Raw genomic sequence first — 16038 nt, forward strand, 5'->3', positions numbered from 1 at the left:
GCCAATTATAAAATATGCATTTTTCGCATCTGGCAAGGCGAGCACTGTCCCATCCCTTGCAGCTGACTGTAGTACATCAGTACACACACCACTGTCACCTGTGGAAGGCCTGACCCGCAAAAGCCATCTCACTTTTCCTCCATGTGGAGCTGTCCTGCCTGACCCACCTCTCCAGTGTGAACGGCATCCACAGCAAGGTGCTGGGGGAGTTCTCAGGTTCCTGCAGCTCTGGCTGCTACTCTGGGACAATACTTGCCAAGAACTGCTGTTCATGCTCCTGGACAATGAGGATTTCCATATGAATTAGGAAATGCCAACTGGCTTACAGGGGGCAAATGGTTTGCCTGTGGTTGGCTGGAGAGGGTGTAGAACCCAAGAGATAGCTTCGGACTGCAGAATGGACAGAAACACAGCCTGCAAGGGAACCCTTTGGTCTCCCACATCAGACAAGTTTTCGTGGCATCCTCCTGTCAGCTTCCCAGAGGTTACCCATCCCTCCATGCCAAAATACTCTGTTGGAGAGGAGTTGTGCCACTCTGTCACACATCACGTCCCAAAGCCAATCACACATACCCAAGCCAGACCCCTCGAGTGCCAGAAAGCGTTTCCACATTCCTGCAAAGCTCTTACGAGTTAAGGTCTCTGCACATATCTCCCATTTCTGCCCTGCCTAAATGCTTTGAGGGGAAGCTTGAGGTTAAACTCCAAACAAATTGATACCTCATCTTAGGAGACTCTCTCGGGAGTCATGGCAGCTCTTCCATGGTCTCCCTACACACACCAAGTGTTGTTACTTCAGGGTATGCAATTCCTACATAAATTCTTCCTTAAAACAGAACAAGTGCTCCACAGCAGCACGGTGCATGGACAAAGAGCAGGGTTTGGCTGAGCAGCCGCGGGTGCAGGCAGCAGAAAAAGCCACGTGGTGGCGATCTGCTCGTGGAAGTGCCGCATTCCAGGGCTCTAACAGCTCCCAGGAAACATTTCAAGCGCTGTCGCCGTCTCCACATTTTCTAGAGATAAGAGCAGATCAGGCCTGGTGGCGTGCCCGAGGAAGGTGGCTACGAAGGGGCACCTTGAGATGCTCAAGGCCTGATGTTCCAGCCGGCAAACGGTCATGGAAGGCAGCGTGTGGTTTAATGGCATCTTAATCACAAGTTTCACTGCATCAGGGGCTTAGATGGCTTTCACCAGCTGGATCTTCCAACAGTGCTGCAGTCCTGCTAAACAAGAAGTCAGCATACAGGTCAAAATTCTTTACAATGAAACAGTAATCTCTCAGTACTGTGGATTATTTGGGATGCACAATTAACTCAAAAATCACTAATTACAACACACTCAGCATTTTTTTTTTTTTTTTTTTTTTTTTTTTTTTTTTTTTTTTTTACATTTGAGAAATTACAATTTAATTTCTAAAACCATTTAGAACCTAGGCTGCTCTTTTTTAACAGTGGCCACACCTGGAGTACGGCATCCAGCTCTGGGGTCATGTGCACGGGAAGGACATTGACCCTTTGGAGCAAGTCCAGAGGAGGAACACCAAGTTGATTAAAAGGCTGGAGCATCTCCCCTACAAGGAAAGGAGGAGAGAATTGGTATTGTTCAGCCTGGAAAAGAGAAGGCTTCAGAGTGACCAAAATGCAGCCTTCCAGGACCTGAAGGGAGCCAACAAGAGAGTTGGAGAGTGGCTTCAAAGTGAGAGTAGGTTTAGATTAGTTGTTAGAAAGAAATTTGCCTCTGTGAGGGTGGTGAGGCACTGAAGCAGGTTGCCCAGAAAAGCTGTGGATGCCCCATGCCTGGAAGTATTCAAGGGTGGGTTGGGTGAAACTGAGCAACTCAATCTAGTGAAAGGTGTCCCTGTCCAGGGCAGGGGGTTCAGAACTAGATGGTCTTTAAGCTCCCTTCCAACCAGTATGTTACACAAACATATAAGAAAATTAAATCTGAATCCTGCAATTAATTTAAAGTGATGGGGAAAAATATACATTTCAGTTTATAATTTTGTTTATGCTGGTTTTTTCCTTGGTTTGAGCCGTGAAAGTAGGAGCCATCAGTTTTATTTGGTGGGAAACACCATGGATTTAAGATGAAATATGTAGGTCTCCTTGTCTCAACCCACGCAAACACACGTGCAGCTCAACAAGGATTATAGTGCTTCCCAGAAACACTGCCTGGTCTGGCAGAGCATCTCAAATATGACTGATCACTGGTACACATTATGGCTGCTGCTCATTTACCTTGCCACACACTGTACAGTGTCCTACTGCTTTCACCCAGACATTGTTCTGATAAGCCTTATTGCAAGCACTTCAGGTAACTGCAAATCAAAAGGGGAAAAAAAAAAAAAAAAGAAAGTGTTACATAGTTTCAGCTGAGAAAAGCAGTATTAGCCCTTGCCACAGTGGCTTAGGTCACTGTATGTCACCTCAAAGTCCCGAAAAGCCAGGATCATGAAAGTGACAGCTTAGGAGAGTGTCTTGGGACTCACGGCAGTTCCTTATATGCACAAACTGTTGGTTTCAGGATACACAATTCCTAAACAAATCCTTTAAAACAAAACAAAACAAAAAAACCCACAACAAATTCACCCAACTAGAAGAAAAAATAAACAAACATACATCTTAATAAAACCCCAAGAAATTAAAAAAAAAAAGTGGTTTTAATTCATAAATTCGGTTGCATTCTGCTCAGTAAGCTGAAACACATCCCAGCCCCAGCTTAAACAGAGCCCAGCCCCGGCGCCCCCACGCCGCCTGGCGGGCCCTCGCCTTCCCTGGGGCCGCGGCGGGGCCGCGCCGCCTCCATCGCCGCCTATTTCGGGGCACAGGCGGCGGGGCCGCTCGGGCGGGCGGCGGCTCCGGTGAGCGGGGGCTGCGGGCGGGGGCAGCGGGCTCGCCCTCTCCGGCGGGGCGGGGGTGGTGGCGGCCGGCCCGGCGGGCTCCCGCGGTTCGGCCCCGCGCACAGGCCGGGATGTGCAGCGGGCGCGGGCGCGGCGATGCGCGGCCCCCGGGAAGCCGCGGCTGCGGGTGCGGCCGCCCGGGAGAGGCGCCGGGCCGGGGGCGGGCGGGCTCTGCCAGCGCGGGCCTCCGCCGAACACAGGCCGGGGCTTCCTGCTCCAAACGGGCGGGTGTTGGCGGAGCGGGAGTGCTCAGCCTTCCTCCCTAAGGAGGGCTGGAGCTGTGTGCGCTCCCGCCGCCACCACGTGTGACAGCTGCGGTGAGCCCCGCTGCCGCCCTGCCCTGCCGCCGCCGCCGAGTGCCGGCCTGCTCTGACCTTGGGGAGCGGAGCTACGGCCTGCCCACGCGGGCTATTGCAAGGAGCAGAGCTGCCTTCTCAGTCTTTGGAGACTGCATGGGCAGAGAGAAACATCTGGGACTGAAATAACATCTGCTTGTAGAGGACTCTGCAGGACCTGTTACACTAACTAATGCTTCTGTATTTCCAGGTTTGAGGTTTGGATTTGCTTTGGAAGTCACAGAGCAGTTGTTGCTTCGTTTTACCTGCATTCAAGTTTTAATATAGTAGTATTATTACAAACAGGAAAAAAAGGTATGTACTGATATAATACTAATTTAGTTTTGACTAAGGCTTAAATCTTGTGAAAGTGGCACTGGGCTGATATGGATCAGACAACTAAACTTCCTTGTCTCTTAAAAGGTCCATATTTTTATAGGCATATACTTTTTTCCTTCTGCTGCCAAGTTTTCTGTGGGTGATCTGGCATATGCTCCCTTTGGGGACTGGCACGAATTGATAAGCACTCAGCATGATGAAAGCAGTGTACATTTTACTGAATGCAGGCAATTGTTGCTCTCTAGTAATACCTTTCATTCAAAGTCTGTCTCAATGATTTGGTTTTTTCTCCCCTAAATGAGGAGCAAAACTCTGAGTGCAGTGTGAACACTAGTGAAATATATAGGATAACCAAGCGTAATTTGGCCTTGGAGCCTCCATGCTGAAGTAACACCTGGTGTGCCATGCTGTCAGTAACAAAACAGTTCAAATCTGAAGGCACAATTGTGAAATTACTTGTGCTAGTGCCATTTATTGCAAGAGCAATGTTTTATTTTGTTTTAAACTCGTTTAGATTTATGTAACAGTTTGGATGGGTAACAGTACTGACACCATTTGGCCTGCTGGTGAATTTTTCTATGTTCAAGAATAATAAATCTGTTTAGACAGGCTTTTTTAAAGTCTTGGTTGTATCCAAGTGTCCATGTTTCCTGCACGAAGGATGTGGTGTATACAATGTGTCTTTCTATGATTCTTTCAAGGTAGCCTGCTGGGAATTATGTTTCCCATTCAAATTATGCCAAAATACATTTTGGGAGGTAACAGGCTTCAAAAGAAGCATTATAGTAGGTAGAGGAGTGAAAATTGTTCTGTTTACTAATGTACTGTGCGTGAAGACAGGCTTAAAAGCCAGTGAGGCACTAATTCACATGTGTATTTGTGTGGGTTTTAAGACTCATGCAGCTTTTTGACAGTACTGCCAGACAGCAGCACGGTTCTGAAACAGTGGGAGCTCTTTGGCTGAGTTATTTTACCCCAGATAAATAAGCTTGTTTTAACTGCTTGCCCAGTGAAAGTATCTTGATGCAAACTTGAGAACTGAATTCATTTGAACGTTTTATTTCAAAGTGTCACATTTTTTTATTTCTGTTTTTCCACCTGCCTTCCTGAGAGACAGGGCATAATTCTTATTTATAATATTCTGTTGTGGGGGGACTTGCACTAGGAACATGACAGCCAGACACAATTTAAGATGTTCATGTTCATTCCCTTTCTACTCCTCTTCTCAAAGCCACCCAGTGTATCATCATGGGTATAATTTTCTTAGCTGTTCTTCACCATGAGGAGAGCAGATTCTGTTTTGCTTTATAGGTGAGAAGCTGAGACAAGCATGAAATATTCCAGCTTTAGACACCCGAGGAAAGACTATGCCTCTATAATCAATACAAAAGTAACCTTCAGCACTGTTCCCTGGATGTACTCTTTTGCTTTCATTTGAGAGATTCAGGGAGATAAGCTGGAAAGCTGAAGCTAGGCACTGCTACTCCAGGAGAGCTGCCCAATGCAGCAAAATCAGTCAAAATACAAGTGTGCTAAGTCTCATTCCTGAGCACAATCATTTTCTGTCTCTAAGTTGAAGAGTGGATCTGAGGGCATTCCTGTAATGCTCTTGCCTGTCAAGTTATTGAAAATTGTGTTTCTTTTCCCTCAGGAGACAAGTATCTCCATACCTGACAGGAAACGGGAGACTTTGCTCTGAAATAATTGATAAACAAGTGTGAAGCATGAGGATCAACTCTGCTGTTCAGGCTGCTATTGACCTCACAGCAGGTGCTGCAGGTAATGCTTCATTGTGCAAAACTTCTGAGAGACAGTTTTAATGCCTTTGACAAATATAAAAGCAGTTTCCAGTTGCTATAAAAAGCCTCACCCTCTGTATTTTAAAGGTATAAGGAGAAGCAATGTTGTAACTGTATCACTATTGCTCTTTCCTGATGAAACCCCTGCCACACAGTGAAGAAGACATAACCTTTCTTGGAGTAATCATTTTCTATAAGGAGGTTTAAGTTCTGCTTACATGAGTTTATGAATCAGTCAGAGTATCAGTAGAGTTTTGCAAGCAGTCAGTGTGTGGTTGACTGAGGTGCTGCTTTTGTCACAGGAACCGTCCCTAACTGAAAGGGACAAGAGGTTACCTGAAGGGTTTCTGGCTCAGACAGTATCCTGGTGTGAATCTCTAAAACCTGTGAAGCTCAGTAGTAGAACTGATGATGAATTTGCATAACTGACTTCCACTTCAGTCTACTCTGTGCTGTAAAATTTTGCTGGACCAGTTCTGTGGAAATGGCTGCACTTTCTCACTGATATTGCCATATTGGTAATGTCTGTGGCTCAGGGATGCAATTTTGAACTCTGCCAGGGAAAAGGGGTCTTTTTGACACTTCTAACCTAACAGTGGTTATATGGAAAAGGTGGAAGATTTGTCTAATTTACTTTTGTAACTAGTTTAGACAATGTTAGTGATCTTTTATTCTTTCCCATACAATAAATATTACAGCCAGTTCTTTCATGGCAATGTTAATGCTGTGAATATGGCAGTATTAATGGTGCTAAGTGCATTCAATGGAAGTTATTTGCAGTCATTTGTCAGAGTGGAGGTTAACAGTGCAATGAGAAAGAAGGGGTAACAGCACAAGTCCAGTGTAGCAATCTCTGCACTCTTTAGAAAATGTAATTAAGTAAGCAAACAGCTCATTCCTCCAGAAAATGCATAACCTGGTTTTACCTTCCTCTCCAGATACAGCCTTGACTACCTACTAAGTAATGACATATTGAGGCAAGCAAATTCTGGACAAGAATAAATAAGTCCTTTGGCTGTCTGTGGTCACAGTCCTTTGCCTAGGATCTAAGCAACCTCTGATACCTTCTTTGATTCAGTAGGACTCTTTTCCCCACCACTGCCGTATTATTAGGACCATGCTTGTCTGAATGTTCAAACAGATTTGACTTTTTGGATTTCTGGTTTGCTTTAAATTTGTGGTTGGGTTGGGTTTTTTGTGACTGTTTACTGCTGGCTGGAAGAATTATTTTTTCCTTAATATTTCAGATAACAACTAGGACTCTTGGTCTTTATCTTGAGGCTTACAAAGTTCATTGTTGCAGTTTACTAGGCTTTTTGAGCCAACTCCATTAACAGCCTTTTTGGAACAGCCATTCTGTCAACTCCCAATTTTTCAGCTTTATATTTCCAAGAACTTTCCTGGTTTCCCTGGACATCTTCCAACAGCCATTATTTTATTACAGGAACCTAGCATTTGTCCTGTAGATTAATATCTACCTGACTTCCCTGCAAATAACACTGGCTGAACCTTCCTAGCTCTGTTTTTCATTTGAAGCTTACATGGATGTTACTGGTCTGAGCCAGCTACTTTTCTCCTTGGTTATCCTTCCAGAGCAGAAAACTCTTCATGCTTCCTTGCATGATTTGCTCTGAAGCTCTTCTGGTTGGGAAGGAGGTTTTATGGCAGCTAGATCCCGAGTTTCTCTCAAAGGCCTGGAGTACCTCTTTGCAGAGAAGCAAGAACAATGTTATACAAATGTGTTTGCAAAGAGTAAAATGGACTGCTAATAACACTAGTTAAACAAATACTTACTCTTCTCCCCACTTCAAAGAAAAATAACTAATCTTAATTGGATGCACAAATTTGTTTCCATTTCAGTTGCTTTCCTATCTGTATTTGCAGATAATTTAAGGTATGTGCATGTCAATTGTGCTTTGGTTAAAGATCAGCTTCTGTCTTAGTAAAGTTCTCTCTTGCTACAAAACAAAACCATGAACCCTATATAAAGTACACCTATCACGTGTTTCCTGTCAAGTATCTGCTTCGAACAGATTGCTGTCACTGTACACTGTTTCTTACTGAAAAAGTGTAACATCAGCTCTTCCTGCAGACTACAGAATTGAGTTAGATCTTGCAGAAGAACACTGTGCTCTGAGCAAAATGGTTATTGATGACATTGATGGAAATATCACACAAGTTTTCAAGGTATTGACCTTGCAATTCAGTTTGGAAAAGATAACACGTTAAGAAACTTTGCCCTTTTGCCCTTTTTCAGCTTATACTTGACACTTCCAGTCTCTGGAAAGAAATGTGCTTAAGAGCCACTTGGAGTTTTGAAGTAAAGGGTTTGAGTCTTTGGTTATCAATTTATTATGTATGATCAGTTTAGCACTCTCAGCAGCGTTCCTCTTGTCCTGGAGGAATCACTTGATTACTAATCTTTCAGGGTTGAGATTTTTTTTTTGTTATTATTGGAATGTAAAATCAGAGATGCCTTCTGAACCACTGCATTAATGGGCAAAGGAAAATGTTATTTAACTCATTGACACAAGTGACTTGATTGCAGAACAATACCTCTAATTCAGTACAAGTTTCTAAAAGTGAGCTGATTCATTTAGATGCTTGCTTTTCATGAGATAAAAAAATATTTAATGAGAATCGTAATGGTACTGCTCCTTTGCCTGATTTTTTTTCTTAAGGTAACTAAATTCACCAGTGACAATTGACGCCATTGTGCTAAAATCAGTGCACTTGTCTTTTTCCTACAGGGAATTAATTAATCTTTGCTTTCTCTGTGATTTTCCTAATACTGGTGCTCCAGCACAGGTGTTGCAGTTGTGATAACCTTCAGCCACTGTTAACTTCCACTGCTTGCCTAGGTGGGACAGCCTGTGTGGTGACTGGCCAGCCCTTTGACACTGCCAAGGTGAAGATGCAGACGTTCCCCAACATGTACAAAGGACTTGTTGACTGTTTTGTCAAAACCTATAAGCAAGTGGGATTTCGAGGCTTCTACAAGGGAACCTCACCAGCACTTTTAGCCAACATTGCAGAGAACTCCGTTCTGTTCATGTGCTATGGATTTTGCCAACAAATTGTGAGAAGAATTGTTGGAGTAGACAGGAAAACAAAGCTCAGGTTAGTAATAAATATCTGGTTTGTATTTTAAAATAAGTATATAAAATTTCATGCAATTGCTATTTGCCAATACTGTACTGTCAGGTGCAAGTGAGGTCCCAGGCTCTCCTCTGACAGTGTACAGGGTAGTAAATTTTGGAATATAGGCCTTAGTGTGACAATATAGTGTCTAATAAAACAGAGCCATCTACTAACCAGTCACTGCAGCTGGCTGGTTTACATGATCACAGCTTAACTGGAGTATTCAAGACCTAGAACATTTTTACCAATAGGATGGAGCATTTCAACACCTGAAAGTTTGTATTGCTTTAATATCTAGGTTGTTCTGATTTTGCAGGGGAAGTAGTGACTTTTCTTACAAGGAGGCATACTAAGGGAGAAGGGCACTTTTCTAATATTGTCTTGCTTTTAAAAATGTATTTATTTAAGGTTCAAAAGCTTGCTTGCCCTACAAAACCCTTATCTTTTGCTACACATTAAAACGTAGGAGGTAGGCCTACCAGCAAAATGTTTCACTTCTTCACTGTCTTTTGTGATCATGCTGGGAGGTAGACCACAGATGTGCAGATGTCCTAGGGTCATTTCATGTGACTGAGGCACCATGGTCATGCTGGATGTAGGGAAGGTGGTGCAGGAAACTTTGAAACAGTATATTGGTGTATTACTCTGTCTTTGGAGTTGGATACAAAATGGGAATGTGAGTTATGTAACAAGAGCAAGCACCTTTGGCACCTGACAGTTATTTCCTTGATCTGGTAATGGTGCTTTTCAGATCCAAGATGGCTCTTTAATGCCTTGTTGATTCAAGGTCAAATAGTGTGGCTGCAGAGCTGTTCTAGGACAAAACATTAAAGAATTTAAGTTTACTCGAAAGATTGTCCCTTAGTGTTGTTTCCTTATTCTCTTCATCTGGATCATTGTGGGGGCACCTTATGAGGCACATGTAAGAGAGAATTGTATTGACATGGTCTTCAGCAGGGCCCTGATGAGAACATGTGGCCTGTGCAGGACATCCCCACCCATTGCTACTGTACTGTTTCATCTTCAGAAAAGGACAAACTATAAAATATTTTTCAGTTAAAGCAATACATATCACTGATGCACAAGTCACAAAGAAAAGAAATGAAGAGAGAAATGCTAAATTCTGTTCATCTTTTAACAAATGCTTAGTTCAACCAACAGATTTCCTCATAAAGTCTAAAGTAAGGCAATAAATTGGACAGAGAAGTGCTAGATTCCATTTGCTGTTCTGCAGGCAGTTACTGATATCTTCCACTTTGAAAGTTCTCATTACTGCCATTTCTGAATGTCGTTAGCTTTGCTTCATGTTGCAACTTGAGTTTTGTGATGCTTCAAGGTGAAAAGTTGTAGCTTTAAAATCTCTGATACTATAGATGTATCAAACTGCTGGGCACAAGGCAAGCATCTCCCTTGGATGGAAAGAATTTCTGTGCTGCAGTGAGATCAGTCTCAGCTGTGCTGACTCCTCAGGTTCTGAAAGAGAAGCTTCACTTCTATGCTATTATACAGCTCCTGTCCAAAACACCACTGTCTGTAGGAGCCTGTTTAAAATTCATCATAAAGCAGTGTTGCCCTTGAGTACCAGCCTTTTGAGTCCTGGCAGTTTAGCAACCTGGAATTTGTGGTATGTGTAAAATCACCACAAAATAAGCCCCAGTTTTGGAACACTGAGTCACTGCAGATGACAGTGCTGTCTTGTTTGCTGGTGTGGTTTATGTTTGTGCTGTCTCTGATTCACATGGTTGCATTCATAGCAGCACATCCATACAAAGATTACAGTGATCCATTGTGCCTGCTTTCAGTTTTCTAGCATCTTCCACTGAAAGCCTTTATTAATACTGGTAAGGTGAATTTGAAAATAATGACATCTTCTATATGAGGTGATTATTGCTCCTATTCTCTTTGAGGAAGTAATAAGTAAACAAAAGTTTCTCAGTAAAACAAGTCTATGGAAATCTTCATAGATGCTATCAAATCTTCCCTTCCTGGCTTTTACTCTGCTGCAATTACTGAAGTATAGCAAAAAGGTTAGAGGTTGCAACATATCTCTTTGATGTCAAAAGGGTGTCTTGCAGTTGTATAAGAATATGAGATGAGCTAGGTTTTTCCTCCCTCTAGTTCAAGTATCTGCCCTTTGCCCTTAAGAATCTTTTCCCCAAGACTGCCAGTTTTTCTTGATGGTATTTAGGGTACAGGTGCAGGAAGCTGATTGCTGGTGCAGTGGTTCCACTGCACTGAAGGTCAGTCAGGCCCAAATACCTTTTGCAGTTTCTTTCTTGCAGTGATCTACAGAATGCTGCTGCAGGCTCCTTTGCCTCTGCCTTTGCCACCCTTGTCCTCTGTCCCACAGAGCTGGTGAAGTGCCGGCTACAGGCCATGCATGAAATGCAGTTGTCAGGAAAGATAATCCAGGGACACAAGTAAGTATACACCCAGCTCAATATCCCTGAAACCCTTTCTAGTGTATCCCTTCAAAGCCTGTATTGGCTCAGTGTTACATTTATAGTGCACTGCTAACCAGAGAAGAGTTGTGGCTGGGAGGGTCAGAGCCTGCTGACCTTCTGGGTGATAGTAAAGCTGGATGCCAGTGAAGGATCTTGCTCCATGTCTTGTATGAAATCAATTGTTTGCACAATAGGTCTCACCATTAATTTTTGCTGTAGTTGCCTATTGGTCTGTATCTTCTCGTTATCTGGCTAGTATCACTAACTGGGTCAACCTCTCTCAGTACAGTTTGGTCAGTAGTGAAGGGTGTTATCCAAAAGGATGGTCCCCTTGGATTTTATCGCGGCCTGTCAAGCACTTTGCTGCGGGAAGTCCCAGGCTATTTTTTCTTCTTTGGAGGGTATGAACTGAGCCGGACATTCTTTGCCTCTGGGAGATCAAAAGATGAATTAGGTATGGTAGCATTTTACAGGTGGGTTTTAGCATGCTGTCATGGGGGACATAAAGGGGGGCATATCGTCCCTGAAAATATACTAATAATGTTGTAAAATACATGCAAAATGAAGGAAATGAGGCATACTAAATATAGATGGCTGTGTCTTGTGTATACACAGTAATAAATTAATGAAGTGACCATTTTCCAATGAAGCAGGATGTATCATAAATAGAGAATTAACACAGTGAGCTAACACTACAAAACTGCTGAAATATCTGACCCTACAGTGTAACACAACTCTGAACTATTTCATTTCAGCTGCCATTCAGAGTGATTTTGAAGTATTTAACTACATTCTCTTGAACAGTGTGTTCAAGTATATGCTGAACTGCATGCTGAGCATTAGATGTAGTTACAATGATAGTAAGAGAACACTGAGATTGAAAATTAGAAATGGGAAAAACATGGTGATGCCAGAATAAAGATTGCCTGTCTCCTGTTAAAAGACTGAACCAGTCTTGCTTGGAGTCAGGATTTCAGCTGCATGCATTTTGGACATGTAACAAAACATTTACAAACATCTGATTGGATGTGCATCATGTAAGAAATGACTGATTACAAAATAATTCTACCAAATTCTCTATATATGATAAGTAACACTATATGATGTTACTCTAAACCATTTCACAATTAACCTTGGAAAGTGATTACAAGTGTTAAAAAAGTGAATTTAGTTAATACAATCAAAATTGAATTCTGAGTTATAGTTTTTTAAACACTGCCAATAATCTAAGAGGCACTCTTTATAATCTTTGAGTTTCTAGTTGACTTGCAATTTACCAGTGGCTTGAAAAAAGGTTAAATGAGAGAACAGCAACTGCTCTTTTGTCATAAGCAGCTTCCTCTGTTCCCTTTGAATCCTGTAGATGAAATAATATTATGTTTGTGGTGGTGAATATCGTGGTGTATAAAAGTATATTTCTTAACTTTCAGGTCCCATTCCTTTGTTACTAAGTGGAGGTTTCGGAGGCAGCTGTCTGTGGATTGCTGTGTATCCTGTAGACTGTGTCAAATCTAGAATTCAGGTTCTTTCAATGGCTGGAAAACAGGCAGGCTTTATGGGAACATTTGTAACTGTTGTGAGAACCGAAGGTGAGTATCCAAAGCAGATCAACTGAATCTCTAGGGCTGCAGACTGAAATCTATACCCTTCAATATCCAAAATCACTTAAGAAACCTAGTCCAGTGATGTGTTAGAGACAGACAATAACTGTTTCTAGCAAACGAATATCTACCTCATGTAGTGTGGAAAGCTTGGAATCTAGAAACTGAGACCAACTTCATCTTCCCTGCTTCTTGGTTCAGGAGATGACACACATAAACCTAACAAAAGCTTACTATGCATTAAAAGCAGATAAAGAAATGGGCTCTATTACTTGTAACCAAACTTTTACATGAAAATGGAAGGAACTAGGTAAGTTCCATGCAGAAGTTTTCTTCACCTCTAGAAGTTAATATATGGTTGAGGATTGATTTATCAAACAGCCTGGCAACTTGAGGCATCTACCTCAGCATCTCCTCTCTGGAAAAGGCCTCTGTCAGGCACTCTGGAAGAGGGTGAATATACATGAGAGAATATACATGGCAGCAGACATGAATCCTGGCCCCATTGCTAGGTAGGATCCTCATCAGAACTGGAGTCTGACTTGGGGCACAGCTCTAACATAGTCTTGCTCCCCCTTGCCAGCTGTGGTACAGCCGCTGTCACGCTATCTCAGCTGGCCAAGACCTTTTCATACCTGATATAAGCATCTAGCATAAGCCCTTACATGGCTAAACTCCTGTTACAACATTAGATACTCCCATCTCAATATCCAGTAGGACTACAATCAGTAGCTACACCAGTGAGTTCAGCTCTCTGTGTTCACGCTCCTCTAAGTGGAAGCATTGCTTCAGTATCCTTCACAGGTAAGAGTAGAGGGGTTGATGCAGACAGCCACTTCAATAAATGGCTAACTGGCTCTGGTTTCATTTCTAGGCGTGCTTGCCTTGTATTCTGGACTAACACCAACTATGATCCGTGCATTCGTGGCCAATGGAGCACTGTTCCTTGCCTACGAGTACAGCCGGAAACTTCTGATGAAAGAGATAGATTCTTACTGATACCGCCTAGCAGACGAAGAGCAAGAGATTGTTCAAGGGTCATTTCAATAAATGATGAAAAACACATAGATCACATGATGGTCTGAGCAGAACCAAATCTGTGACCTAATTTTAGGAACTCAACTCCAGTTGAAGATTTGTAATCTTTTAAAATCAGGTGATTTTATGGAGGTGTGTATACGTGGCTTGAATTGCACAAGCAGAACTATCTCACTCTTACAGATTCTGCACTAGGTACACTGCATGTCATAAATGTCTTTCCTGACCTGTACTGGTGCTAAAAATATTTACATTGACCTGTGGGGTTTAATGTAACATGCAAGAGTAGGTTGTGAGTTGTCTACAGCAAAGCACTGGTTTTAAAATTGTGCTGCAGTTGTGACCTTTTGCAGTTGTTGCTGATGTCTGACTCAAAATAACATCGGTTCTTGTCAAATCTTGCTGAGTATAGACGACTTGGACATACCCCTCACCTAGTGAGACCTTTCCTTCTCCAGCTACATCCCTGTCCTGCTCTGGCTCCCTGCTGCTCTGACTTGCTAAGGTCATGGAAGAAGGTCTGACTTACATACTCTTTCCTAGTAAACGGGTTTATAAAAGTAGGAAACGTTCACCCCTTGTTATATGAGACTTAGAGCCCAAGATATGCCTACATTTTTGATAAAAGAAGCACAGTAACAACAATAAGGAGGCTATGCTGCATTGCATTGTTTCCTAAATCCTTTCAAGAAGTGCTGGAGTATGCTAAGCACCACTTAACATAAGGGACACTGCTGAAAATAGCCGCTGCCTCTGAGCACAGAATTTTAACTTTGTGCAGGCTCCCATTTAGATCACCTTGGCATGAATAAGGTCACATGCTGGAAGGATAGGAAGCTGAAGAGGAACAGAAAGCCAGAAGTGAGTTGCTAATTGACACCATGGTCTCTGGCATAGCAGCCTTACTAGGGCTGGAGTCTTGCCACTTGCTGTGCCTCTTCAGCTGAGTGGAAAAAGCTCATGTGACTGGATAGTTTGTATCACCTTCAGGCCTGGAGGGCATGGCCTGCTTGGTCTTGTTATTTGATTAAACATGCAGTTAGACAGTACCACCCAGAATGATGCACTGACACCTCTTTCCAGATGCCCCTTTTGCTCTTCAAGTAGAATGCTCTTTCTACAAGCACATTCTGCTTTGTAAAAAGCAGCTACTGCCTTATCCTGGAATAAGTTGAGCAGGTCTTAGAACAGCACAAACTTGTCCTGAGTTGCACAGAGATGGTGCCTGGATGCTCTAACTGCAGCCCACCAGTGTGGGGGCAGTGGGGAGCACAGACAGAGCACTGACATCATCACAGCTACATGGAGATTAGCAGCTTGTCATAGGAACCACATTTGTCAGAGACAGAGCTGGAACAACCTAGTTTTGCATGTTACAGCTTCCATTTCAGATCCCAGAAATAGGAACAAGCTTTCGGCATAGATGAAATCCCCTCAATACCTGCTGCCTCTTGCAGTGGAGCCAGGGTGCACTTAAACTGCCTCATTCCTTGCATTGTTGCAGCCTCTTTGATGGAAGGTAGTTGCTCCAGTTCCACAAAATCTTCTTGCTCCTCCAACCTCCAAGTGCAGAAAAAACAATTCATCTCCCTTTCATATACCATGAGAAAAGGCAGTTAAAGCAGGCCATGGCTGGAGAATCTCCAGTGTCTATTGCACCAATACAGCTTGACTGACTGGTACGATAGGGGCAGCACTACTCTGAATTGCCAGTACTTTAAAAGGAATTTATACCAAATGTTTAAATGATTCAGGTAGGAGGATGAGGCTTTAAGAGTTGTTAGACTTCCCCTTCTTTTCAAAGTTGTCTAGCTAAGATAAATAGTATATTTGTACATGTTTCTAATAGTTATGAAAAGGTGAGGACAGACTCCACCTCAATACAATACTTCAATCTATTTCTTAGATTTGTCTTTGCTTTCATTTTTTAAAGCTCATGGTTGCAATTTTTAATACAAAAATTAAAGCTTCAAGAGAAGCAGGGTATTTAAAACAACCTACTGTGAGAAGCTGGTGGCATTTTTGAGAGTTTATCTTCTGAAGTTGATGTAAGCAGTAATTTCTCCATTCAGAGCTGCTTAAGCTGTACAGGTGTATCAGTTGTTCAGCTAAAAACTTCATGATGTTGGTACAAGAATTCACAGAAATAAAGTTTCATTTGATTAACTGAGTACCTGATGATTGTTTATGCTATTTAACAAGCTCATCTAGCTGAGAAACAAAAAGGTTGAATTCAGCATCACCACCTTTCTGGAATGAAAGAAAAAGACTTTATACAATCAATGAAAATATAAAGCCCTCAACACTGAGGGAAAGGGGGCAGCTAGAGCAAGGTGCTGTGAAAAAACTACTGATTTTACATCTATGGAAAATGAAACCCATAGTGCAGCACTTGGCCTGTTGCTTTGTTAGTACCAAAGTCAGTCCTAGTATTAATGTGCA

General features: G+C 42.5%; 1 protein-coding gene across 3 annotated transcripts; it reads left to right on the forward strand.

The window, feature by feature from the left end:
- Positions 1-2743: 2743 nt before the first annotated feature.
- SLC25A15 (solute carrier family 25 member 15) lies at positions 2744-15766 on the forward strand. Of its 3 annotated transcripts, none has more exons than XM_059838950.1 (8): positions 2744-2860; positions 3446-3549; positions 5225-5352; positions 8123-8492; positions 10796-10933; positions 11242-11411; positions 12388-12546; positions 13433-15766. In XM_059838950.1, exons 4-8 carry the CDS (start codon positions 8287-8289, stop codon positions 13555-13557), a joined length of 798 nt encoding a protein of 265 aa, XP_059694933.1. In that variant the 5' UTR covers positions 2744-2860; positions 3446-3549; positions 5225-5352; positions 8123-8286; the 3' UTR covers positions 13558-15766. The 3 variants fall into 3 exon arrangements, with proteins under 3 accessions (XP_059694933.1, XP_059694931.1, XP_059694932.1); XM_059838948.1 differs by having other exon boundaries at positions 8234-8492; XM_059838949.1 differs by lacking the exon at positions 2744-2860 and adding an exon at positions 3091-3216 and having other exon boundaries at positions 8234-8492.
- The last annotated feature ends 272 nt before the right edge of the window (positions 15767-16038 follow it).

Source organism: Haemorhous mexicanus, chromosome 2, assembly GCF_027477595.1.
Source record: "Haemorhous mexicanus isolate bHaeMex1 chromosome 2, bHaeMex1.pri, whole genome shotgun sequence".
Taxonomy (NCBI): domain Eukaryota; kingdom Metazoa; phylum Chordata; class Aves; order Passeriformes; family Fringillidae; genus Haemorhous; species Haemorhous mexicanus.